Here is a 27,878-nt window from a genome sequence, read left to right as displayed (position 1 = left end):
TTAGAAGGAATAGGTAGCCTAATATATACTTACAGCAAACTATGATGGTGCTAATAATTAATAAACAAGTTTCAAAACAGCATGTCCAGTAGGAAAACTAGATGTTATATTTCAATGTATTAGCATAAAATTAAGGTATTTTTCACATGAACTCTTGTAAAAAAAAAAAAAAGATCTAAAATAATTACCTGCAAGTTCCCACTATTCAATCCTCCCAGCTCCCTCTTATCCCATGCACACCCATCACTCACTTCTGAGACCACTAGAGGCTCATCTGAGAAAGGCTGAAGGAAATCTGCACAATTTCCTGCTGTTCCTGAGAGAGGGTGGGCCAAGTGTTGCAGGAAGGTGTGGGCACTTGGGTAGAAAACGCACTTTGAGTCTCAATTGGGGTGGCATCCCTCACAAACAGCTCATCACTCACGATGAACATACTAAAAAAAAAAAATGATATGTCAGATAACTGATGGATGGACAACCCCACACCCTCAACAATGATCCTGCTTCCACTGCCACTCAGCAACCAGATTCCTCCCATACCTACCTGTATCTGCTCCTGAGATTCCTTTTCCCTTTTCACATCCTCAGCCTTGGAGAAATTGTCTACCAGCTTCAACAGATTTGTACCCCTAACCCCATTGCATTTACTCAGTGAAACAGCCCACGGGAGAAGACAATCTAATCCCATTTTCAGAGGAAGACATAGGTCACAGAGAGGGTCATGTGATTTCACTCAGGTACAAATCTAGTGAGTGTTGGCATCATGAAGAGAACCTGAAAGAAACCTGAAACACTTTCAGTGTTCTAACTCCAGAGCCCAAGCTCTTAACCCCTTTGCAGGACTGTTCCTTGGATCAACCTGCTGGCTTCCCACAACACGGAGAAAACCCTGAGAACATGCACTGCCACATTCCCACAGCCCTGAGCCCAGGTTGGGCTGTATGTTCCCACCCAGAGCATAACACTCACCTGGAATCGCTGGCAGGGGTAGTGATGAAGGTCCGGGTGAAGGCACGCACAGAACCCTGAGACCTTCCTTCCACTTCAACAACAAACAATAATACCTCCTTAGGGTCACACATGCTTCACACACTCACTCAGCATTCCCAAGTCAGGGTGGGACTGCATACTCATGCCCAAGGAGACAACTATTTTCTGGGAGTCAGGGTGCGAGGAATAGGGAGGGCAACATTAGGAGCAATCTGCTTCCACTGAGAAGGAACCTACCATGTCCTGGGCCCTGGGACAACCACTTCACTAGTTCATTTGATTCATTTTTGGAAGCTACCCAAGGGGTGTGTTTTATTATCCCCATTTTGCAAATGAGGAAAATGAAAGGTTAGATAATGGACCTATGTTTGCACAGTCAGGATCTGGGATGACAGCCATCAAACCCCACATCTGTGTACCCATCGCCCCAGCTATGCAGGGTTGATAGGCATGGATGCAGGTCAGACCAGGCTAGTTTGGGGGCAGTGTCTGGAGGCAGGAGGACATGGAGGGAATAGTAAGAAAAGGGAAGGAATGAGGGAAGCTGTGAGAGTTCTGAGAGGGAGCCCAGCCAGGAGGAGGGAGCAGTGGGGGACCTGGGGAGGGGACCTACATACACTCACCTTCCTTGAACACTCCGTTGACACAGAAGAAAAGCAGGCTTTCCTGAACAACAACAAAAAAAGACCACATGTGCTCAGTCTCCACATATACTTCACTCCCAGCTGCATCTTTCTGGGCCTGTCCCAGGGAAGAAGAGGGTGCTCACCGACTCCAACCACATGTCCACCAGGAAGGAGTTGAGATCATGCTGTGTTTTGGGAAACACACAGAGAGAGCTCACAATGTCATGTTTTGTACGTTTCAGCAACTGAAAACACAGATCTATGGAGGAAGGACAGAAAAGGTCAGGGTTGCCACATCCTGGGGCCTATGACTGACCCTTCATGCCCCCTTTCTCTGCCCAATCTTCCCCATCCCACACGCACTGGAGTCCTGGAGGTTCTTCATATTCCTGGTATCCTTGAAGTACTCAAACAAGCTGCTTCTAGGAGGAAAAAACAAAACAGGGTGTGGTGGTCTGGCCAGTGGGGGTGTTTCCAGGAGCTGGCAGATTTCTGCTAGGGAGACACATGCCCCAAATGAGAGTCTGAACTGATACTCACGTGGTTGGATTTTCTTGTATGAAGGGAACGGTCAAAGAGAAGCAGGCCTCATCATGATAAGCACTGAGGAGACTCTGTCTGTCTCCAGTGTCATAGATCAAGTAATATCTGTGAGGGGACAATGAAGACAGTGTACCTCTAGGGACTGGGTCTCAAAAGGGACTTTAAAACTTTCAGGGGTACTTACTGCTGCAGGAATTGCAGGACTTGAGTCTTCATCACATCAGATCCTTTATATTTTTCCTGGAATCAAAGACATTTGAGACCATGTGGCTGATAAAGCCTCCTTTACAATAGCCCAAGTGTTGATCTTTCTTCCTCACCTTTATTAAGTAGTGTCTATCAATGTCAACAGCAATCCGTGGGAGTAAATCCTGGCCATCCTGGAGAAGGGAGGGGTAAATTAGTAGTATAGACCAGAGAAGTAGTCCTGGATGACTATGGGAAAGATGTGCCTAGAAGATGGTGAAGGTGAGAGGTCAGGAGTGAAAAGCCCCAGGAAATTCCATGGGCAAGTTTCTAGTGGGCATCTGCATCATGAGATCCTGGAAGTCTCTACTGTTTATTTTTATGGCTGATTCTATTACAGGTGTTCCCCCACCCCCACCTTTGTCTCTCTCCGCCCTGCAACAGTACCCTCCACCCCCGACCACGCCTTCACCACATAAATGTCTGTGTCCATGAGACTATGCATACTACTTTATGAAACTTTTGTGTATCTGTCTGTTTCTCTCTCTCTCTTCCCCCCTCCCACCTTCTCTCCCTGTCTTTCTATCTCTATGTGTGTGGGAGGGGGGTACATTTTCATAAAGATCATCTTCATGTCTTTTTCAGAGATCTCCCTTTTTTGAGGGAGAGGAAGGAAAGCCTTATCCATTTTGTCCCCCAAAATGGATAAGGCTCTGATGTAAATATGTAATCTAAGCAAGACATAAAGGGCTTGAGGTCAGGTGTGGAGGTCGTCAATGTAAGTAAGAGATGATGACTGTAGGCACTTACCAAGCGTAACAAGTTGGGGAAATATTTCCTGATGGCGCTGTCCAAATGCAAAAATAGAAAAAGTGGTTGACAGTTTAGATTGCAATGCTGTAAGTTACTTAAAACATTGATGGAATGAACAGAAACAGGTGTTCTGCCCACGCAGAATCCCCTTTGCCCTCCTCAGCCTCAGATTTCAAGGCTTCTGGGTCCATTTCTCTGCTGAGCACTGACCATCTGCCATATGGAATCCCTGAAACACAGTCTCCTCACCTCTCTTCACACCTTCACATTCATATTACCTCCTTTCCTTCCTGCGTCCCTCACCTTTTCCCTCCTTCCCTCTCTCTCCCTCTCCATCCTCCTGGTTAACTCCTGCCTAGAGGGCCCTGACTCCTTCCCCAGTGCCACAAACCACAGCATTTGGATCCCAGACTCCAGAGCTTCTTCTCCCTCCCTGCCTCCCTTTCCTCCTTCCAGGCCACCACTGATGGCTGCAGAGAGAAGAGGGAATGGGGTGGGGGCCCAGGGCTCTGCTACTTCACTGGGGGTCCAGCATCCTGCCATGAACAGCACATGCCCCAAGGATGGCTCAGTACTCTGGGGCAAGGGGGTGATGGAGGGAGGGATTAGGAGACAGGGAGTGGAAGGGAGAGGGATGAAGACAGAAAGAGAGTAAAGATAGGAGCAGAGATTGGAAGACATCGAAGTGTAGAGACAAAGGAAAAACAGAAAGAAACTTAAAGGGAAGGGGAAAAAGTTCTGCCCTGGCAGTGGGGGTTGGGTCAGAGAAGAAGAAAAGAGGAAAGGGATATGGCTCCCCTGCAGCAGCTCTTTCCTTCATCTGCCCCTGGCTGGCCCTGGGTCTCCAAGCAGGAATGGAAAGCATGACTCTGTTGGCCTGTTAGAATGTTGGTTGAGCCTTTGTCAGCTGTGGGAGCTCAATGCGAACTGGGCATGGGAAACATACCACTCACGGCATCAGGACACCTTCCCAGAAGGAGTAAAGGGCCAGGCCCCAGCTCAGCTTAACCTTGGGGATCCGTGGCCCACTCATATAAAAACCACCTTCTCTCCTCATGGCCCCTGTGCATCTTTGTCTGTCTTAGTTGGTTTCTTTTCTGAGGAATCCTACCCATGTCAGGCTACCCAGGGCTCCTCTGAAGGATCAGGCAGGTGATGTGTTGTGTGAAGGAAGGGTCAGTGGCCCTTCTGTCTCTTCAAACCCCTCTGCTGTCTGCCTTCCACTGCTGCCGCAAGAGGCCCCCTGCTCATTGCTGGTGGCTCACTTCTTTTTTTTTTACAATCCTCACCCAAGGATATTTTTTGAGGGCAGGTGTGGATGTTGTCAATGTAATGTAGTTGATGATTAGAAAGAGAGTGGAAGGGAGGGAGAGGGAGGAGAGAGAAACATCTCTCTCACATCAACTGGTTGCTTCTAACCATGTACCCCAACAGGGGCCAAGGATCTAACTTGCATCCAAGGTACATGCTAAAAATTGAAACCCTTAGGTCCGCTGGCCAACACTTCAACCACTGAGTCAAACCCGCCAGGGCGGTGGTAGCTCACTTCTAGCTCCTTGACTAGGGAAGTCTGGATTCTACCAAGGATGGCTCATTCCTAGTATTGCACTAAAGAAAAGAACTGGGCCTGAGTCCTTGGCATGGGGTGGGAAAGTCCCTGTGTCAACCTGGGATTTGAGGGGAGACCCTTTCGAAGAAAGGGGAAAAAAGGTTCCTCCCAGAATAGATTGGGGATACTCTATCATCTCAGAAGCAGGAAGGACTGTCTCAGCATGAGTCTGGGGTGGAGGAAGTTTCTCAGTCCAGATCAGCAGTATCTACCTCAAGGCTCAACACTCATAGTCCTGGTGGTAGGAGGAAGGTAGCCCTGCATCCTGGAGCATGTCTTTGGTGGGAATGCCAGAGAAAACTAATGCAGAGTAAAGAACCACACTGGAGACAATGAGCACAGGTAAACAGGCCAGAGGAAGGAGAGGAGACCTCTGAGCACAGATGAGGAACATAGAGAAGAGAAGGTGGGGCCTCTAGCCCTCCCAGAGGACCAGGGCTGCCACCATCTGCGATATGGTACTGTCAGGGGTAGTTCAGGCTTCCAGAAGTCAAAGGACCCTAGGAATGGTGAGAGGGGCTCACACAGACCTTATGTAAGTGCATTTCTCTGAGAAGGTGTGGCACAGAGGGTTATCTTCCAGCCATAGCTCTTCCAGTTTCAGGCTTTTAATCTTGCACAACTCCCAGGTAGAGTTAAGCTGAGAAATATAGGGGAAAAACTGAAAATAGTCTAAGGGAAAAGGGACATCCCAGCTCCTGAACCCACAGCCCACTCCTTTTCCCACAGGTACCTTCGCTTACTTCCTGTCATCACTTTAATGAACACTACCATCCACTCTCAACCCATCTTTGATCTGTCCCTCTTCTCACCTCATTTTTGGAAAGGTCCAAGATCTTGACTGTGGGTGCTATCTGTGCAATATCAGACAGGCCATCCAGCTGGCACAGTCTGTTGTTGTGTAAGTTCAGGGACAACAGCTTTGGGGAAGAAGAGGTAGAGTGATGCTTACTATGTAGGACCTCAGAGACAAATCTGCCCTCTGTCCCATCTGTTCCACCCCCTACCATAACACCAGCACTGGGTCTAGGGCAGCCGTGGGCAAACTACTGCCCGCGGGCCTGATCCGGCCCATTTGAAATGAATAAAACTATTGAAAAAAAAGACCGTACCCTTTTATGTAATGGTGTTTACTTTGAATTTATATTAGTTCACACAAACACTCCATCCATGCTTTTGTTCCAGCCCTCCGGTCCAGTTTAAGAACCCATTGTGGCCCTCGAGTCAAAAAGTTTGCCCACCCCTGGTCTAGGGCCTCACCTCAGGGAAATTCTTTTTGATGACCTGCAGGGTCGCAGCCATGCAGTTTCTTCTATTCAGGATTATAGCAACATCATGGTCCACCAAGTCTTCAGAAAGCCAAGAGTAGGAAATCAAAAGGCTGAGAGAGGTCCAGGACCAGCACCAAACCTTCCCTTGTAACCATACTTAAATCTCCCTCCCGGGCAGAAACTTCTGCCTAGAATTACTACTGTCAGCTGTACCTGGGTCATAGCGGAGCAACTGGAGATCAAGAGCTTTCTGAGAGACATCATATCGTTTGCACATGGCCAGCTGCAGAGTGAGATGGAGAGAGAGGTCTGAGGCTGTGGTGGTGACAGGGAAATCAGGGTGGAGGAGAAAGAGCTTGATCTGGGGGCAAACATGAACCTTTGAGTCTGCATTACCTTTAGTTGTTCCATTTCTTCTGGCTCCAACTTATCCCGCACTGAGTAAGGTACAGTCGACATATTGACAAAGATAGCTATCTGCAGGAAGAAGAGGTGGGATTAGCACCAGGAACTCTAGTCCTACAGAAAATGACCAGCGCTGCCTGCCCCAGGACTAAGTACACATAATGACCTCAATACATACCTTCCGGTTCTCCTGGTCACAAATCTTGTAGCTGACATCCTTCAATGCTGAGGCAGTGCTAGCATCTTGAACAAAGAACTGGGCCTTGTTTTTCACGTAGTGAAACTACAGGGAGTGAAGGCAACAACAATAGTGTCAGAAGTCAAGGGCCCCAGCTGAGTCGGGTCTCTCCCCTTTCCCTGTACCCTCTCATCTGGCTTCACCATCCTCTTACGTCCACTGGAGTGAAGGGGACACTGCAATGGCTCTGGATTGAATCCATTAGCCACGTCCTGTCATACTTTCTTCCATAGGCAACCTAAGGGAGAAAAGGGCATGGAGACAGGAGGGACAGCTTGAAAGAAGGCTGGAGAACAGACTCAACACAGTGTTCTTTTGCTACCTTCTACTGAGCTTTAAAGGACTTCTAAAGTAAAGACCACTTGCATGATTTCTTGTTTGTGACAAATATGGAGTTCTTAAATCCATTATCTCTCCATTTGAAGCTCTCCTCCCCATAGTCAACTTAAGGTGTTAGACATTTTCTTCCTTTTATAAAGTTCTAGGAGATCCTGTCTAGGATACTGCTTGGCCCCTCAGACATTTTCCAGAGACTCTACCCACCATTTCCCACATCCAGCTTGAGCCAAACTGAGATATCTAGTGTGGACTTGCTCCATTTCCTCGGCAATAGATCCACCTTTCCTTTTAGACAGCCCCCTCTGTTTTCCATACAGTCAGTCTGTTTCCTTATATTGTTTCTCTAAATTTGCCCTTAGATGAAGTAATAAAAAGGACAAATTGTAAACTGTCCCCAGCAAAGTATCGAGTGTCTCTACATGAGACCACCATAGTACACCTGACCTTTCTCTCCTGCATACTCGATTTTTTTTTTCAGAACACTTACTGTGACCTTGAACCAACTCCCCATGGTTTGATCTTGTGTATTCTCCCGCATTTCTCTCCTGAAATATTTTCTATTATGCAACAGAGTAACATGGAGATCGCCTCCATTATGCCATTGCACTCTCCTCTTCTCATGTCCCATGGTATACGGAGTGCTGCAGTGGGGGGAAATGGAGAGAAAAAGGGTGGCCATGAATGCTAAGAAAGTCTTCTATACATCCTTCATCCCTGACACCAGGACTACAATTAGGATTGCTCAACCATGGTTTCACTTCTTCAGTTTCCCAGTGAGAGAAGAAAAACAAAATTGCAGGCAGTGAGAGTTGCACAGTCCCATGGGCTTCTACATGCAAACCAGGCTGCCCAGTCACTTACTGTCTGACTTGGTACTTCTGGACTGCCCTCTTCTCCATGTATCCATAATCCTTCAGAAAGTGTGGAGGCTGATATCCACCATGTTGATAACGACTATTCCTGTTGTGAAAATTACCTCGAAAAGAACCCCAACGGTTCTTTCTTCCTTGAAGTGAGCTATAACCATCATTGTCTTCTGAAACAAGGAACAAAAATACAAGTGTGGAGACACATCTGTGCCCAATTACCATGTACCATGTCTTGGGCGAACACTAAGGCAGGGCAACAAAATGCCAACCTGCCCTAAGAGGTCAATCCCACAAATCCCAGAAAGGAAACACCTCTGCCTGTCCAGATATCTGACAGATGGTGCTATCAGGGGAGAAATGGTACAGGATGAGGAAGGAGGAGCAAGAGCAGGAGGAGAGGAGATAGGAGGAGAAAGAGGTAACTGTGTGAACCTTTTAATATGGTGCAAGATTTATAAAGAACAGAGGTGTGTCCATGGGTTAGATTAGATGCCAGCCATACATCAGGAAGGCATGTGAACCTTGCCTCTCTCAGAGCTCTCTGACAACCCATCCAATACATGGGAAGCACACTCTCTCATGCTTCCCAAACCCAATCAGCCACCACACTGATTTCACTAACACTCAGCAAGCTGTGCTTCTTTTTCCATTGTAGTACAAGCTTTCATGTCAGATGGAGCGGAGGTACCAGCCTCTAAACTGGCCTCCTCCATCCTGCCTTGCCCTCAACAATACTCTACTTGAAATATCCAGAGTGAGCTTTCTTTTTGCTCAGTCTGAAATGCCTTTGAGTTCAGGAGACAGCTCTTTCTAACCTCAGCTCTTCTGTAACAAGAGTCTGAATGACAAACTGGAATGATGTTTCAACTACCATCTCCAAATCTCTAGGGATTCTTCTTTTCTCTTCCTATTATTGATTTCTAATTTGATCCCTCTATGGTCAGAGAACATACTCGGTGTCATTTCAATCATTTTTAAACTTGTGGAGGTTTTTTTGATGGCACAGGAGATGGCCTGTCTTGGCAAATGTTACATAGACACTTGAAAAATACCGTACACTGTTCCTTTTAAACAGAGTATTTTATTTGTCAGGTAAATCCTGTTAATTTATTGTGTTATTCAGATCTGCTATGTACTGATTTTTCCTCTAGTAATTCAATCACTTACTGAGAGGAGGTATTGAAGGCATTACACAATAATCAAAGAACCAATCCAATAAGTCTCTTGTAAATTTTCTATTTTATTGTAGAATGTAGCCACAGGTATGCTCATAATATGTGTTGTTTATATTGCACTCTGTATTCACTCCTAGGAGTTGTGTTGCTGTTCATCCTTCCCCCCCAAAACACTCTCACCAACATATGTAATTCAACATGTGGAAGGATATGGAAGTATTTCTTTGGCATCTACAGAAATAAGGTACTCTCAATTGTCTCTCTTATATGTGGATTCACTAATGATATTTTTTTTACCACATTCAACTGAAACTGTACCAGCAGACAACACTGGTGGTTTGAAGGGACTGGAAGATTATGAGAATTATACTGTTAGAAACCAGCTTCCTTTGGGGTCTCATATTTAATGTTCTCTAGGTTTGTGTGTTGTACACCCATTACTCCATATTGCCTCAGGGCCATTTATGAGTAAAAAATCATTCACTGCTGATCATTTCACGACATACTGATGACAATCAGGCCTCAAATGAGCTCCTCTGGGAAATCACTGCTGTCACTGTGTGGCCCACTGTCAGTACAATCTGGTAACTCACAGCCTTTTTAGACCTTCCATGGGTGGCACTGATAGTGAAATTATGACATTCTGATCTCTTATATACTTGCTGATTTAAAATGTGTGTGTGTTTGTGTTTAATTGATTTTTTAAAGAGGGAGATGACAGAAAAAGAGAAACATGGATGTGAAAGAGAAACATTGATTTGTTGCCTCCACACACACCCCAACTTGGGATCAAATCTGCAACCAAGGTATGTGACCTGACTGGGAATCAAACACACAAACTTTTGGTGCATGGTATGACACTGCAACCAATGAGCCACCTGGCTAGGACACACATTGTGATGTTTTTTTATTGTTGACACATTTTGATTTTGATTTGCATTTCTCTGTTGATTAGTGATGTTTCCTTCTATTACTTGTTTGTAGTGTGTGTTTTTATAACTTATGAAAGGATATTGTTGACTCATGTGAAATGTTAACAGCTGACACCAGAATCTTCTTCCATAAACCCATCTATTTTCTTTCTCATTTTTTAGGGGACTTGTAACAATGAATATAAATAACACATATTCTTCCCTTGCTAAACACCAGATATTATGCTAAGTTCCTGACCTAGTAAAGCTGAGACACTTATGAGGTTTAAGTCACAGGCATTTCTCCAGGTATTTTCAGTGTAGTTCCATATATTAACACAATGCCTGCAATTACCTCATGACATAGAGACTATTACTATCCTCAGTTTAAGGACAAAAATTTGTGTGAGTCACCAGGAGGTCAAAGATACTTGACCCAGATAATATAATTTATTATTAGGATTCAAATCCTGACCAAGCCACCTCAAATCCTATGCGCAGAACCAATAATGTGTGACTCTGTGTTCAGGCTGAAGTGAGGCCTGGATGGGACTCACTGAAAGGCTGTTAGGCAGTGATGGGTCCAGTGTCCCAGACTAAGATGCCTAGAACTCCAGCTGTCTGTTGAAGAGACCCATCATTGCACACAGTTCCCCTGTACTTACATCTTTTTTTCTCACACTCCATGGGAACTGTTTCTAACAGGTGTGAGGTGGTATCTCACTGCAGTTTTGATTTGCATTTCCCTAATAGTGTGGTTGAACATCTTTTCATATATATGTTGGCCATTTGTATTCTGGGGAGAGGTGTCTATTCAGCTCCTCTGCTCATTTTTTAATAGGATCATTTGTTTGTTTACTGTTCAGTTGTATTTCTTTATATATGTTAGATATCAACTCCTTGTCAGAGTTGTTATTTGCAAATATCATCTACCATTCTTTTGGTTGCCTTTTTGTTTTGTTGTTGATTTCTTTTGCTGTGCAGAGGCTATTTAGTTTGATATAGTCCCATTCATTTGTTTTGGCCTTTACTTCCCTTCCCTTGAGGTCAACTTCAACATTGAAATTTTTAAGGTAGTTCTCAAACTTGTTTAAACAATTCAGCTGCATAAGGAGATTGAAATAATCGCTAGCACCACTCCACACCCACAACACTTAAAGTACAATTGGGGTGAAATCCAGACAAATGTATTTTTAAACTCTCCATGTGACTGCAATGTGCCACTGAGGTTGAAAACCACTGTGTTAAAATATCAGCTTTTGGTGTATGCTCGCCATAAGTTCCTAGGAATGGTTTCCATCTTATTTTACTGATTTTCTTCTCAATGTTGTTTTGGGGTGCTAGTGATTCCACAAGCTTAGATCAAGGGCTGGCAAAGTACAGCCCATGGGCCAAACTTGGCTTGTGGAAAAATTTTGTGGAGCCTTTAAGATAACAATTTTTACATATTTGAATGTTTGCAAACTCAATATTTCCTGAGAAGAGAAAATTATTTGAAATTCTGATGTCAGCATTAATACATCAAGTTTTACTGCAACACAGCCATACTGTTTCTATTGAGGCTTTCACTCTACAATAGCAGAGTTGAATGGTTACAACAGAGATCAAATGACCCTCAAACATTTATGATCTGGCCCTTTTCAGAAGAAGTTTGTTCAGCCCTATCTTAGAACAAGTGTCCTTCAAGCAAGTGCACAGTAACTCTGGTAGCTCAGGAAGATGTATGTTACTTGTGACTTCATTGTAGGGTATTTTCTCAGTAGTCTATTTGTTCATGGTTTTCTGGGTCAGGTGTGGGAATTGAGTAAGGGACCATCATTTGCCATCAAGATGGCTCAAGTCCCCAGATCTAGAGTGTGTGTGTGTGTGTGTGTGTGTGTAGTTTTCTTATAGTTTATTATAATTATATTTTATCTTTACATTGATTAAATGCAACATTTGAGAATTTTCAGATATTTCAAGATCCAAGGGATCTGTTTATCAATAAGCCATCTTCAAAGGTTGCTATAGCTCAAACCAGGAAAGCATATAAGAATGTCTACAGCCCAGCCGGTGGTTGAACACTGACCAATGAACCAGGAGGTCAAGGTTTAATTCCTGGACAGGCATATGCCCAGGTGTGGGCCTGATCCCAAGTTGAGGGTGTTCAGAAGGCAGCCGATCAATGATTCTCTCTTATCATGATGTTTCTCTCTCTCTCTCTCTCCTGCCCTCTCTAAAATCAATATATATATATATATATATATATATATATATATATATATATAATGTTTGAGTGTTGAAATATTTGCCAACTCTGCCAATTCATAGTGTATTTCACAGAACCAATTTATTTTTGCTATTGTAAATGGTATATTCACAGTGAAAATGTTATTTTTTATTTGTTGCAATTATGTTGTATACATTAGTCTTATATACAATAAACTTATTAATCGCTTTCACTCTATGTTTGTAAATTCTCTTGAGGTTTATATAAAGACAATTCTACTTATAGTTTTGATTCTTTTAACATTTATACAATTATTAATTAATTAATTAATTTATTTATTTATTTATTTATTTTGCGTTATAATAATGCCTCGGACTCTCAATTTAGATCTTGAACGGAAGTGATTATTTGTGAGTCATTTTTGCTGATTCTGATTTAAAATGGAATGCTTTGTCTTTCTCTGAATGGCTTATGTTAATTCACTTGTATACTATATAATTTTATTAATCAATATCACTCCAATAAACACAATAAAAAAGCAACAACCGCTAAACTACTAGGGATCCTTAATTTTAAAAAAAGTTAAAATTGATTGAGTTAGCAAAAATGCTTCAAAAATTTAAATGGAATGCTTTGAATGTTTCACTATTATGTATGGCATTCATTGTAGTTTTTTTAAAAAAATACCTGTTATCAGTTTAAAGAAGTATTTTTGTATTCCCAGTTAGCTGAGAGAGTTATTAGTGTTCTTATTCAAACTTCATTGGTTGTTGAATTTTATGGTATGCCTTTCCCTCCTCCCCCCGCCAGAATCATTGTGGTAATCACCCTTTTCTTACTCTCTTACCTTATTAAAGTGTTAAATTACATTATAGATCTCCTGTTAACCCAACATTGCAAGTTTGGGATAAACACAACTGTGGCATGGTGTAGTATCTGTTTTATCCATTGCTGCATTTAGTTTGTTATTATTTTATTAGTAGCCCTGTGCACGAATCTGTGTGTGAGTAGCTCGCTGCTGCTTGCCTCAGCTGGCCACCCCACCCACCACCGCTGGTAGCTCTCTGCTGCTCGTAGCTCACTGCCCCACCCTCCTGTAGCTCTCTGCCGCTTGTAGATTGGTAGTGAGGTTATGGTGACCCAGCTAATTTGCATATTCCTCTATTATTATATTAGATTTACACATTTTTATAGTTCTATAACTAATATTGACCAGTAATTGTGTCTTCTAATCACTGTTTGGCAAGAATACAGTTAATATTCATATTTTTATTTCTTCAATATAAAATTTTTTCCTAAAATTTATCCATATAAATTTTCAAATTATTAGACTGTTTTATATTTTACATCTTTACTGTAAGTGCAAGCATGATGCCTTTTTCATTCAAAAGTTACTTATTTTTGCCTTCTAATTTTCTTGACCCATTACACCAGAAATTTATTTTCTTATATTTTAAAAGCACTAACATCTAGCACTTTATTCAACTTTTTCATATATTATCAATTTCATTAATTATTGCTCTAATTTTTATTATTTTTCCTTGACAATATGGAAAGATATGAGATTATTTTTATTAAGTATGAAACAAATGAACAATCTCTCATCTACCATCAGGTTTTCATGGATATTCAAATATGCAATACATATATTTACTTGGAAATGACGTGTGGCTTACCAGTTCAGGGGATTTAAATCCATCATGTCTATTCAATTTCATTTTTGGAAAAATCAGACAATTAAGGAAGATAGACTGCAGCATTGTTGTAAAGGAATTCCTATTTTAAGTATATATGAACTTCATCTAAAAGGACAGAGTAAATATTCAAAGAAGTAGAAGTAGAAAGAGCATGGATTTGAAATATATATGTTTATCTGGAATATGGTCTGTAACTTACTACCTATGTGATTTTAGGCAATAACCAATGTCTCTGAGCCTCAATTCAATGATATGGCTGTCAATGGTGCTGTTTGCCAAGTGTTTCCATTTCTCCCATTCTAGGCACCTGGTAGAACTGCACTTCTTGACACCCTTTTTATGAATGTGGTGGTGTGTGTGACTAGTTAAGGATAATGGTTTGTGAGTAAAGTGTTATTTCCATGTGAAAACATATGGTTGTTGGTTTGAATCACTTCAGGGCCCTCTTCCCCTTAGGCACAGAGAGAGGCAACTTTTTAGATGGTGGCTCCTCATCAATTTGGGTCTCCAAGTCATTCCAATAAGAAATGCTCAGACCGGCCCTTGGTGGTCCGGTGCTGAGTGGCGGGAGGGAAGGTCATCGCTTAGCAGTTTAGAGTGAAGAGCACAGAAGCTTTGACTCCTGAATAACTTTGTCCACATTCCATTTGACTCTTTTTTAACATTCTTCCATCTTTCTTTCCACTGCTCACCCTTCTCCCTATTTTTGTCTAAACATGGTTACTCATGGTTTAGTGCTAGGTATTTTTTTTTTCTGTCCCTGAGTGACTCCAGTAATTTTGTTAACGTTTTATTTTAGAGTAATTCAGGCTTACAGAAATGTTGCAAAGCTAACAGAGGTAATTCCCGTAAATGCTAAATGTTGACATTTTATGTTTGCATTCTCTGAACGATTTGAGAGAAATTTGCAGCCATGATGTTTCTTTATCGCTACACGATTAAATGTGTTATTTCCTAAAAACAAAGACATACCTTACATAATAAAATGATCAAAATCAGAAAAAAAAGAAATGCTCAGACCCCCAACATCCACCATCCTGTGATGGATGTGCACCTGCCATGGGTATGTAGTACAAGTGAAGAATAAGCCACTGGCATTTGGGGATTTTCTATTACCATGGCATAACCCAGCCTTTTCTGTCTCATATACTTCATCTTTATATTAAAATAACATCCTCTCAGGATTTTTCTGAAAACCAAATGATTTATATGATGAGGTTATCACAGTGCTTTACATAAAATAGAAATTTTACAAATAGCAGCTATAATTCTATATTATAATAAAAGGCTAATATGAAAATCAACTGAACGGCAGAATATGCAAATCCCCCAGTTGCTATGGTGTGCACTGACCATCAGGGGGCAGATGCTTAACGCAGGAGCTGCCCCCTGGTAGTCAGTGTGCTCCCACAGGGAGAGCGCTGCTCAGCCAGAAGCTGGGCTCATGGCTGGTGAGTGCAGCGGCAGTGGTGGGAGCCTCTCCCACCTCTGTTGAAGGTGGGTGGGAAGGGGCAAGGGGTCCCGGACTGTGAGAGCCCCAGACTGCGAGAGGGATGTCTGACTGCCAGCCTAGGCCCGCTTCCCAGGGGATCAGGCCTAAGCTGCCAGTCAGACATCCCTCGAGGGGTCCAGGACTGCAAGAGGGAGCAGGCCGGGCTGAGGGACCCCCCCAGTGAACAAATTTTCATGCACCAGACCTCTAGTCATATATAACAAAAGGATAATATGCAAATTGACCCTAACAGTGAAACAACCGGGAACGACCAGTCACTATGATATGCACTGACCACCAGAGGGTAGACACTCAAGGCAGGAGCTGCCCCCTGGTGATCAGTGTGCTTCCACAGGATGAGCGCTGCTCAGCCAGAAGCCAGCTCATGGCTGGCCAGTGCAGTGGTGGTGGCAGAAGCCTCTCCCGCCTCCACAGCAGTGCTAAGGATGTCTGACTAATGGCTTAGGCCTGCTCCCCCAAGGAGTGGGCCTAAGCTATCAGTCGGACATCCCCGAGGGGTCCCGGACTGCGAGAGGGTGCAAGCTGAGCTGAGGGACCACCCTCCGAGTGCACGAATTTTCACACCAGGCCTCTAGTCCTATATAATAAAAGCTTAATATGCAAGTCAACCAAACGTCAGAATGACCAATGGAATGACCAGTCACTATGATGTGCACTGACCACCAGGGGAAGACGCTCACTGCAGGAGCTTCCCCCAGCCCCCAGACCAGCCAAGGTGGGTGCCAGCGGGGCCCTCAATCACCCTGTTGGTCACCTCACAGAGGGAGGCGACCAGCGGCAGCAGGGGGCAGGGGCAGGGCCAGCAAGCAGGCAGTGCCAGGCTGCCAAGTCGGGTGCCAGCGAGGGGGCCCCCTATCACCTCGCCAGTTGCCCCACAGATTGTCCTTGATTGTCAGCCAGGCCTCGGTACCCTACCCATGCATGAATGTTGTGCATTGGGCCTCTAGTTAAGTAATAATAGCTGGTTTTTAAAAAGTGTGGAAAATTGGTATAAAATGAGAGACTCTGCACCTGCTTGTCTTTACAGGTAAGTTGTATCTTCCTCTATGAGTGGGACACTGTACTTGTATTATACACTAGAGGCCTGGTGGATGACTTCGTGCACTGGTAGGGTCTATCCATCACCCCACTCAGGCGAGGGGCCACGGGCGGTTTGCCAGCCAGCCCCACCCCCGATTGGGGTGGGGGAACCTGCTGGGGCACAGGGCTAGCCGGGATGAGGGAGTTGAGGTCATTCTGGTCATTCTTCTGTTTTGTCACTGGGCTTTTATTATAGAGGACTAGTGGCCTGGTGCATGAAATTCGTGCACATTAAAAGGGAATTAGAGGAAATATTTTAATATTGCTATTTGCTGGGGGGGGGGGGGCGGGATGTGAGCCTCACATCCGCAGGCCCATTGCTGGGGGTGGGGACTCATGCCTCATGTCCTGGGCCAGCACAGGGGGTGGGGACGTGAGCCTCACATCCCCGGGCCATTGCCGGGGGCAGGAATGTGAGCTTCACATCTCGGGCCTGTTGCCGGGGCAAGGATGCAAGCCTCACATCCCTGGGCCTGTTGCTGGGGGCAGGGACATAAGCCTCAAGTCCCTGGGCTGGCGCAAGGGTCAGGGATACGAGCCTCACATCCTGGGGCCCATTGCCAGGGTTGGGGACGTGAGCCTTATGTCCCTGGGCAGGTGCAGGGGTCGGGGACACAAGTCTTATGTCCCAGGCCCATTGCCAGGGTCAGGGACATGAGCCTCACATCCCCAGGCAGCACAAGACCCCGCCCACCGATGCTGCAAGTCCCCGCCCACCCACTCCTGCTGTGCACACAGCCTGCTAATCTGTTGTTTCGTGACGGTGTACTAACCAATTTTTATATTACCTTATTATTAGATGACTTCCTAATGATTTGCACTTATACACTTATTTCTTGCCATCATGATATTAGAAACATACTTACAAACTAGGGTTATGGAAAGACTGAACAAGTGGACAGATTAAGCATGAGAAATAAGATAAAATCAGGTAAGGAGAAATAAGTAGTTTCTTAATGAGAAGCATAAGTTATACATATTAGCATAATATGTATACATATTACATTGTTCTAGGTATACATAGATACACAGTATTAGTGTGGTACAAGAGAATTAGTTTGAACAGTGTCTCCTAAAATGTTTTCCACAGCACACTAGTACCTCAAATGGTCTGTGGAAAAGTGTTCCATTCCCATATAAGAAAAGGAAACTACCTGCTTTAGACTGAATGTTTACATTGCAACCTAATCTCTAACTTGATCTGAAGATGTGGCTTTGGGAGGTGATTAGATCACAGTGGAGGTGCACTCATGAATGGAATTAGTGTCATTCTAAGAGACCCAGAGACCTCTCTTGCCCTTCTGCCATGTGAGGACACAGGAATAAGACAGCCATATTTGAACCAGGAAGTGGGCCCTCATGAGACACTGACCCTGCCAGTGCCTTGATTTTGGACTCCTCAGCCACCAGATCTGTGAGAAATAAATACCTTCTGTTTATAAATCACCCAATCCATGATGTCCTGTTATAGCAGCATGAACCAACTAAGATACTATCCTCTCCTTGAGATATTAGCATATTATCTTAAAAATACGATATGGAAACCCTTTTACCTTCATTTCTGTATGTCCCATACTCCTTTAATGGAGGACATTTTTGTTGTTGCTGTCTTTTAGACATAGTGTCTCTTAATAAACCTGGAAGTGCTGAAATGAGAGAAAAATAAAGTGGATATAATAAAATAATAGCACAAGTGATAACATTCCTTAGCCATCTTTCATATAATATTTAAATACTCATAAATGTAAACATATTCCTTACTTGCTGAATTTTACTTATTCAGTATCATCTACAAGTTTATTAAATGCAAGTATCACATATAATTTCACTTAATATGTTTTTCCTTGAAAAGTTATTGTTTTCCACTTGAAGAAAAGCAGCGAGTTTTAAAGGAGTCTAAGAAGCAATGGTTAGAAAATCAAAAGCAATAGTGTTTGGTTAAATTAGTTTAAACCATTTAGAGAACCCAAGCACAAAAAGATTATGGCAACCCACTCCATATGCATTTATTTATTTATTTATTTATTTATTTATTTATCCTCACCCGAGGATATGCGCCCTGACTGTGGATCGAACCTGCAGCTTAAATATCTGCCCTGAGATCAACTAAAGGACTTGTATGCATGCATAGAAGCATAACCAGTGGACATAAGACACTGGGGGATAGGGGAGGCTAGGGGATTGTCTAGGGCGGGGGGATAAAATGGACACATATGTAATACCCTTTGTAATACTTTAAGCAATAAAAAAAAATAAATAAATAAAAATAAAAATAAAAAAAAAATTTAAAAAAAATAAAAATAAAAAAAAATATCTGCCCTGACTGGGACTTGAATAAGGAACCTTATAATGTAAGGGACAATGCTCCAAACAACTGAGCCACCTGACCAGGGCCCACATGAATTTTAAAGAAACTATTGAGCAGCAAGTAAATATAAGAAATAAATTCTGATTCTTCACATGATGGTACTTTCACACTTTTATTAAAAAAATCAAATTCCTTTAAAAAAATTCCTTCTCTTTCCTTCCCTCTCATTCTCTAGAAGCCAATATGGAACAGAAATTAAAATCAGATTTGGAATCGGTTATACAAATTGGCATCTCAGAGGTCTCTGGTGTCCTTAACCAGAGTAAGCCATCACACTGCACAGACAGTGAATATGGGAGGATGGTAAGCAAGAGCAGAGTTAGTTTTTTTGTTTTGGTGTGTGTGTGTGTGTGTGTGTGTGTGTGTGTGTGTGTGTGTGTGTGTTTATCGGAAGTTCTCTTTAAACCAGAGATCACCTCATTTAATCTTCACATGAACCTTATAAGGCAGGTACCATTATTATTCCCATTTTGCAGATGATAAACTGAGTACAAAGAAGTAAATTATTTGCCTGAAGTTGCACATCTGGTAAGTGGCAGAGTCAAGAAGACTGAAACTCAAGTCTGGTTAACACTTAACCACCAAGAATATGTTTCTGCTGTATAAATATTGAGGGTGGAGCAAATGGCCGCATTCTACTTCTAAAAACCCTAATTTCTAGGTTTTATATGCACTCCCAAGTAGAGTATTCCTCAGCTATTTTATTTTCTTTTATGGGAGAGCTACTTTTTAAAAATCTTTATTGTGAGAGTATTACAGATGTCCCCTTTTTCCCCCCACTGCCCCCCTCCACCGGATTCCCACCCAGCTCCAGTTCTTCACCATGAGGGAGCTACTTTTAAATCTATATCTATATCTATATCTATATCTATATCTATATCTATATCTGTATCTATATCTAATCTATATCTATATATCTAGATATATCTATATATCTAGATAGATATAGATATATATATTTCAGAGAGGAAAGGAGAGGGAGAGAGAGATGAGAGAGAATCATTGATCAGCTGCCTCCTGCAGGACCCACACTGGGGATCTAGCCGGCAACATGTGCTCCGACTGGGAATTGGTGACCTCTGGTTCACAGGTCATTGCTCTACCACTGGCCGGGCTGGGGGAGCTACTTTTTGTTACCCAAAATGCTTCCCGTCACTATGGGGAGAAGAGGGAAGAGGAGTAGGACGACCACTGCGAAAAAATGGGAAAGGGGCAACACGGTTGGTTTACTGGCCTCCCCTCAAGAAATTTGGCAAATTGAGACATAGGCCATGGCAGAAGCTAATGATAACGACCCATGACGCAGGTACCCATGACACAGCTAGAACATCCTGCCCATTTTATTTTATGTTTTTAATTAAATTTTTTCCATTTATCCCCTCTATAACCTCTTCCACCTCCACCTATGACCCCCGCCCCCACAACCACTGCTGTCCATGTCCATGAGTTCGTTCTCTTTTTTACTCAATCCTTCCATCCTCCGCCACCCCCCCGCCCCCCGCAACACCTCTTCTAATACTCACCCCCACCGGCCCACACAAACCAGAACTGAGCAGGGCTTTGAATTGGCAGCGGGAGGGAAATGGGAAGAGGGTCTTACCTGATTTCCTTAGCCTGGGCTCGAGAGAAGTCCATAAACCCCTGCCGCGCCCTCTCCCGCGCCAATCCTCTGGAAAAAAAACGTCTAGTACAGACTCGGGCCCCTCCTACCCGGTGGCAACCCTCTAGGGAGTGAGGCCCACCGCTCAGGAGGCCGGAGAGGAACGGGGTGGGGGGAGATACGGTGGGCCTGTCTCATCAAAATCCCCCCTCAGCCAGCGCGCGGACCGTTTTAACGGTTTTCTGAACCTACCGGCAGTCTGACTCCTCAGAAAGATAAGCGGAGCTACGGTCGAGGACTCACTACACACTTAAATGGCGGACATGGCCATAGGGGGGGTCACAAAACTGCGGGATCCACAGCACTGGCAGCTGTGGGACCTTACCTGACTCCCAAGACGGTTCCTAACAGGAGTCACAAAATGGAGACACTCAGAGTTCTAGAACCTTCAATTCTCGCCTGAGAGCAGACTCTCGCGTGATCATACGTGATGACAGCGCCGATACGTGATCATAGCGCGGTACGTGATCATAGCGTGGTGCATGATCATAGTATGTAGCGCGATCATAGCGTGGTGCGTGGTGCGTGGTGCGTGGTGCGTGGTGCGTGGTGCGTGGTGCGTGACCCTAGGATATACATGAGCCACAGTGATTGGGTAGCGGCAGGGTTCACCCAAGTGCCCGGCTTTGCCTGTGCTGAGATGGTAGAAGCCACGTAACTGCTGAGTTAAAATCTGCAGAGTTCCGTAGCCCACAATCTTCACATGGTAGAGATGGCTGAGGCTGACCTGTGACCATAGGGGCATACATGTCCATACCATCCACGTGACCCTAAGAAGCCGTTCATTGATGTGATTTTGAGGGCTGACGCCTTCGCATGCCGCTAACTAGTAAGGGTCACATGACAGGAAGAATCCACATGGTGGGCGGGGTTTTTAGGAGTCCACGATGCTCAGTGACTTGAAGAGCTGGATCTACCTCATGACCACAGTGGCACCAGGTCTAGAGAGGCCAGGTGAGCTCAGGTGCTGACAGGATCAGTACTTCTGGGCCTGCCACATACCTAGTGTCCACATGATGGCAGCATCCACGTGACCACAGCTTTAGGAGCCCACAGTGCTCACAAGCTGGGTCAGTTTCATGACAGTAGGGTTCCCTGACCTGCTTGTTTCAGGAAACTTCTCTCTTTTTTTAAAAATATATTTTATTGATTTTTTACTGAGAGGAGGGGAGAGGGATAGAGTTAGAAACATCGATGAGAGAGAAACAGCGATCAGCTGCCTCTTGCACGCCCCCTACTGGGGGTGTGCCCTCAACCAAGGTACATGCCCTTGACCTGAATCGAACCTGGGACCCTTGAGTCCGCAGGCCGATGCTCTATCCGCTGAGCCAAACCGGTTAGGGCAGGAAACTTCTCTTCAGGAGACCTGCAGATCTGAGATTGCCCACATTCCTGGGCTCCCCAGTGATGGTGGTGCCTCTGGGTGCCCTTCCTCAACACACAAGCTGGGCTTCACCTGTCCCCACCGCTTCTCTAATGTGCTAATTTATTGGGGTTTTCTAATAACACATGCAATTTAATACATAAATTAACACATAGCAATGAAACAGGTACTACCTAAAACCGTAACCATCACCATATTGTGGGGACTACTTCAAAAGACTAAGCTATGGGCAATGAAAGATAAACGTGTGTATTAATCATGTTAAAGACAAACTTTAAAAGTATACTCAACTTTAATGTCAATTAATATTTTGATATGTGGGAAATGCTTCTAACATTCAGATTAGGTAAATATCAACAGTGTTCTATGTTAGTAAAAAATGTTTTGTTTTAAAACTTATTTTATGCAAAGAAAATATCATTAAACCTAACATTGTATTAAGGGGGAAAAGATTAAAAGATTAAGGTACAGTTATTATTAACTTAATTTCATGTGTGTTTAAAGAAAATATATTTCTGGTGTTTCTGATTTCTTGGGATATATTCCTAGAAGTGGGATCACTGGGTCAAATGGGAGTTCCATTTTTAACTTTTTGAGGAAACTCCATACTGTCTTCCATAGTGGCTGCACCAGTCTGCATTCCCACCAGCAGTGCACGAGTGTTCCTTTTCCTCCACATCCTCTCCAGCACTTGTCTGTTGATTTGTTGATGATAGCCATTCTGACAGGGGTGGGATGGTACCTCATTGTTGTTTTGATTTGCCTCTCTCAGATGATTAGTGACTTTGAGCATGTTTTCATATGTCTCTTGGCTTTCTGAATGTCCTCTTTTGAAAAGTGTCTATTTAGGTCCTTTGCCCATTTTTTGATTGGATTGTTTATCTTCCTTTTGTTAAGTTGTATGAATTCCCTATAAATGTTGGAGATTAAACTCTTATTGGTGATAATGTTGGCAAATATGTTCTCCCATGCAGTGGGCTTTCTTGTTGTTTTGTTGATGGTTTCTTTTGCTGTGCAAAGCTTTTTATTTTGATGCAGTCCCATTTGTTCATTTTCTCTTTAGTTTCAAGTGCCCTAGGAGCTGTATCGGTGAAGAAGTTGCTTCGGCATATGTCTGAGATTTTGTTGCCTTTGGATTCCTCTAGTATTTTTATGGTTTCCCATCTTACATTCAAGTCCTTTATCCATTTTGAGTTTATTTTTGTTTATAGTGTAAATTGGTGGTCTAGTTTCATTTTTTTTGCATGTATCTGTCCAATTTTCCCAACACCATTTATTGAAGAGACTGTCTTTACTCCATTGTATGTTCTTGCCTCCTTCGTCAAATATTAATTGAGTATATTGGTTTGGGTCGATTTCTGGGTTCTCTATTCTATTCCATTGATGTATATGTCTGTTCTTGTGCCAGTACCAGGTAGTTTTGAGAACAGTGGCTTTATAATACAGCTTGATATCTGGTATTGAGATCCCACCTACTTTGTTCTTTCTCAGGATCGCTGCAGCTATTCGGGGTCTTTTTTTTAATCCAGATGAATTTTTGGAGAGTTCGTTCTAGGTCTGTGAAATATGTCATTGGTATTTTAATGGGGAGTGCATTGAATTTATAAATTGCTTTGGGTAGTATGGACATTTTAATGATGTTGATTCTACCAATCCATGAACATGGTATGTTCTCCCATCTGTTTATGACTTCCTCTATCTCTTTTTTCAACGTCCTGTAGTTTTGAGTAGAGGTCTTCTACCTCTTTAGTTAAGTGTATTCCTAGGTATCTTAATTGTTGGCTTCATAGAATGGTGTGATGGTAAATAGGATTGCTTTTTTAGTCTCTTTCTATAAGTTCACTATCGGTGTATAGAAATGCCATAGATTTTTTTTTTTTGGCATTAATTTTGTATCCTGCTACATTGCCAAATTCATTTATTAAGTCTAATAGTTTTTTGATGGAGTCTTTAGGGTTTTCTTTGGACAATATCATGTCAACTGCGAATGACAGTTTTACTTCTTCTTTTCCAATTTGGATGCCTTTTATTTCTTCTTCTTGTCTAATCACGATGGCTAATACTTCCAGTACTATGTCGAATAGGAGTGGTGAGAGTGGGCATCCCTACCTTGTTCCTGTTCTTAGGGGAAGTGGTTTTAGTTTTTGCCCATTGATTATGATGTTGACTGTGGGTTTGTCATATCTGTCTTTTATTATGTTGAGGTATGATCCTTCTATTCCCACCTTGCTGAGAGTTTTTATCAGAAATGGGTGTTGGATTTTGTCAAATGCTTTTTCTGCATCAATTGATATGACTATGTGGTTTTTATCTCTCAATTTGTTTATGTGATGTATCATGTTTATTGATTTGTGGATATTGTACCATCCTTGCTTCCCTGGGATAAATCCTACTTGATCATGGTGTATGATCTTTCTGATGTACAGCTGGATCCGATTTGCTAGGATTTTGTTGAGGATTTTGGCATCCATGTTCATGAGGGATATTGGCCTGTAATTCTCTTTCATTGTGTTGTGTTTACCTGGTTTTGGTATTAGGGTGATGCTGGCTTCATAGAATGAGCTTGGAAGTGTTCCTTCCTCTTGAATTTTTTGGAATAGTCTGAGGAAAATAGGTTTTAGTTCTTCCTGAATGTTTGGTAAAACTCCCCTGTGAAGCTGTCTGGCCTCGGGCTTTGGTTGCTGGAAGCTTTCTGATTACTGCTTCAATTTCTTCCATAGTTATTGGCTTACTGAGATTTTTAGATTCTTCCTGATTGAGTTTTGGAAGGTTATATTTTTCTAGGAATATGTCCATTTCCTTCAGGTTGTCCAGTTTGTTGGAATAGAGTTGTTTATAGTATATTTTAACAATCCTTTGTATTTCTGTGGAGTATGTTGTTATTTCTCCTCTTTCATTTCTGATTTTGTTTATTTATGTCCTCTCTCTTTGCTTCTTGGTGAGCCTGGCTAGAGGTTCATCAATCTTGTTTATCCTTTTAAAGAACCAGCTCTTGGTTTTGTTGATCTTTTGTATTGATTTTTTTTTTTCATCTCTATGTTGTTTATCTCCACTGTGATCTTTATTCTTTCCTTTCTACTGCTTACACTGGGCTTTTCTTGTTGCTCTCTTTCTAACTCTTTGAGTTGTAGGGTTAGGTAATTTATTACCATTGTTTCATGTTTTTTTGCAGTAGACTTGTAGAGCTATGAACTTCCCTTTCAAGACTGCTTTCACTGTGTCCCATAGGTTTTGGATTGTTGTGTTTTCATTGTCCTTTGTTGCCATGATGTTTTTTATTTCTTCTTTGATCTCTCTGGTAACTCAGTTTAATAGCATGCTATTTAGTCTCCATGTGTTTGATATTTTTGGATTGTTTTTATTGTAGTTGTTTTCCAGTTTTATGCCATTGTGATCTGAGAAGATGCTTGATATGATTTATATCTTCTTGAATTTGAAGAGACTTTGCCTGTGACCCAATATATGGTCTATCTTTGAAAATGACCCATGTGCACTTGAGAAGAATGTATATTCTGTCACTTTGGCTTGAAATGTTCTGAAGATGCTAATTAATTCCATCTGATCTAGTGAGTCATTTAGGATTGCTGTTTCTTTGCTGATTTTTTTGTTTAGAGGATTTGTCCAATGGTGATAGTGGGGTATTAAAGTCCCCTACTATGATTGTATTGCTGTCAATCTCTCCCTTGATATCCTCCAGAATTTTTTTTAATGTATTTGGGTGCTCCTGTATTGGGTGTGTATATGTTTACCAGAGTTATTTCTTCTTGTTGGATTGCTCCCTTTAGTATTATGAAGTGGCCTTCCTTATCTCTTTTTATGTCCTTCACTTTGAGATCTAATTTTTCAGATATAAATATTGCTACCCCAGCTTTTTTTTCGTTTCCATTCACCTGAAAAACTTTTTTCCATCCCTCCACCATCAGTCTGTGTGCATCTTTTTGTCTGAGGTGGGTTTCCTGTAGACCACAGATATATGGGTCATGTTTTCTTATCCACTCAGCTACCCTATGTCTTTTGATTGGGGCGTTTAATCCATTTACATTTAAAGTTATTATTGATAGGTACTTGTTTGTCGCCATTTTTATTCTTTACCCCTGTGTTCCTTCTTCGTTTCCTATTTTTTTCTTTTTACAGCAGACCCTTTAGCATTTCGTGCATTGCTGGTTTGATGGTTATGAACTCCCTTAGTCCTTTTTTGTCTGTGAAGCTCCTGATTTCACCTTCAATTTTGATTGATAGCCTTGCCGGGTACATTATTCTTGGATTCAGACCCTTGCTTTGCATGACTTTGTATATTTCGTTCCAGTCCCTTCTTGCCTGATGTGTTTCTGTTGAGAAATCAGTCGCTATTCTGATGGGGGATCCTTTGTAGGTAACTTTCTGTCTCTCTCTGGCTGCTTTTAAGATTCTTGCTTTGTCGTTGGTGTTTGCCAATTTAATTATAATGTGCCTTGGCATTAGTCTTTTGGGGTACATTTTGTTTGGGACTCTGTGAGCTTCTTGGATTTGTGTGAGTTTTTTCTTCCCTATATCAGGGAAGTTTTCTGTCATTATTTCTTCAAACAGGTTTTCTATTCCTGCTCAGTTTCATCTCCTCCTGGCATCCCTATTATGTGGATGTTGTTTCATTTCGTGTTGTCCCAAAGTTCTCTTAGGCTCTCCTCCTGCTTTTTATTTTATTTTTTTCTAGAAGCTGCTCTGCTTGGGTATTTTTTTCTACCTTGTCTTCTAACTCACTGATGCGGTTCTCTGCTTCTTCTAGTCTACTGTTGATGCTTTCTATTGAGTTCTTTATAGCAGTGATGTCATTTTTCATTTCTTCTTGGTTCTTCATTTCCTCTTGGTTCTTGCACATATTGTTGAATTTGTCTTCCATTCTTTTCATACACCTTATGAGCATTTCTCTGAATTCTTTGTCTGACAGGTTGCTTGCCTCCATTTTGTTTACTTCTTTTTCTGCTGATGCCTGTTTTTCTTTCATATGTGGGCTGTTACTTTGTCTCACCATGATCTCTCTTCTCTGGGTGTCTGGTTATGTAGTTCTCTCTCTCCTTTCTGTGAGGGGGTATAGAGCTACTCCAAATCTGCATGCTTGTGCCACTTGGTGACCGGTGTTCCTGGGTTCACAGCTGTTCACTGGGTGCTGTTGTTGTAGATTCCCAGGATTTTCAGGCTTCCAACACGATCCACTCTCCCCTTTAAGATGGAGTGGCTTCCGTGTCAGAGCTGGTCACTCCGGGAGGGATCCCAGCAGCAGTGGAGGCTGCCCAGTCAGGGGAACCCCGTTCAGCAATCCCCCACAGTCCCCTGGAGTATAACTGTCCCTTAACTCACAAACAAATACTCCCCGTGCAACCACACACTCTCCCTTCATTCTCTCACTCACTCACTATCTTGCAGTCTGCCTTCCCTTCGGCAGCCATCTTCCTTCCCACCTCCACTCATTTTTAAATACTAAATTAGGGAAGACATGTGACCATAGGGGCTTACATATTTGTACCATCCACATAGTAGAGTTTCCATTTACTTTGTGCCTGTGTTTTTCTGGTGTGTTTGCATCCTACAGGTCTTACCTTCCAAGGTATTACTCTTTCTTTTAGAAGTTTATTTTGCTGTCATAATACTGCCTAAGATCAGCTTTCTCTGGATTCTTCCCCCATTCACTATCTTTCTCTGGATTCTTTCCCCTTCTCCTTACCCACAATGAGTCTGTCCAATTTGATTTCTGAAAATAACATTCTATTTGTTATTCTGAAAGAAAATATATGCTTGATAGTTCTGAAATCCTCAAGGGCTTAGTTCACCACAGCATCCTGACCTGTTGCTAATTTTGTGCAGTTTTTTTCCTACTAACCTGTAATTCAGAACCTGTGATGATTTTGCCAAATTTTTCAGTTAATTTTCAAATCTATTTTGCCAGTTTGATTAAAAAATAATGTTTCAGATTAGGGTGGTGGCAGTGACGATGAAAATAATTGAACATTAAGAGAAA

The 27,878-nt window shown here is 42.6% G+C and overlaps 1 protein-coding gene across 1 annotated transcript; it reads right to left on the bottom strand.

Moving 5' to 3' along the window:
* Positions 1 to 262: 262 nt before the first annotated feature.
* Positions 263 to 21,010, bottom strand: LOC118653418 (nuclear RNA export factor 2-like). The gene is given in 20 exon segments (XM_036304139.1): positions 263 to 434; positions 970 to 1,042; positions 1,614 to 1,656; positions 1,760 to 1,875; positions 1,980 to 2,038; positions 2,157 to 2,264; positions 2,344 to 2,429; positions 2,480 to 2,539; positions 3,156 to 3,192; positions 5,298 to 5,407; positions 5,580 to 5,687; positions 6,028 to 6,116; positions 6,252 to 6,321; positions 6,435 to 6,515; positions 6,622 to 6,726; positions 6,836 to 6,919; positions 7,508 to 7,661; positions 7,882 to 8,056; positions 20,828 to 20,846; positions 20,930 to 21,010. Coding segments are annotated over 20 exon segments (1,830 nt in total).
* Between the last annotated feature and the right edge of the window lie 6,868 nt (positions 21,011 to 27,878).

The sequence above is a fragment of the Myotis myotis genome, unplaced genomic scaffold (assembly GCF_014108235.1).
Source record: "Myotis myotis isolate mMyoMyo1 unplaced genomic scaffold, mMyoMyo1.p scaffold_m19_p_4, whole genome shotgun sequence".
NCBI classification, from domain to species: domain Eukaryota; kingdom Metazoa; phylum Chordata; class Mammalia; order Chiroptera; family Vespertilionidae; genus Myotis; species Myotis myotis.
Note: the sequence above shows the minus strand (reverse complement) of the source record. Positions and strands in the feature narration are given on the sequence as shown.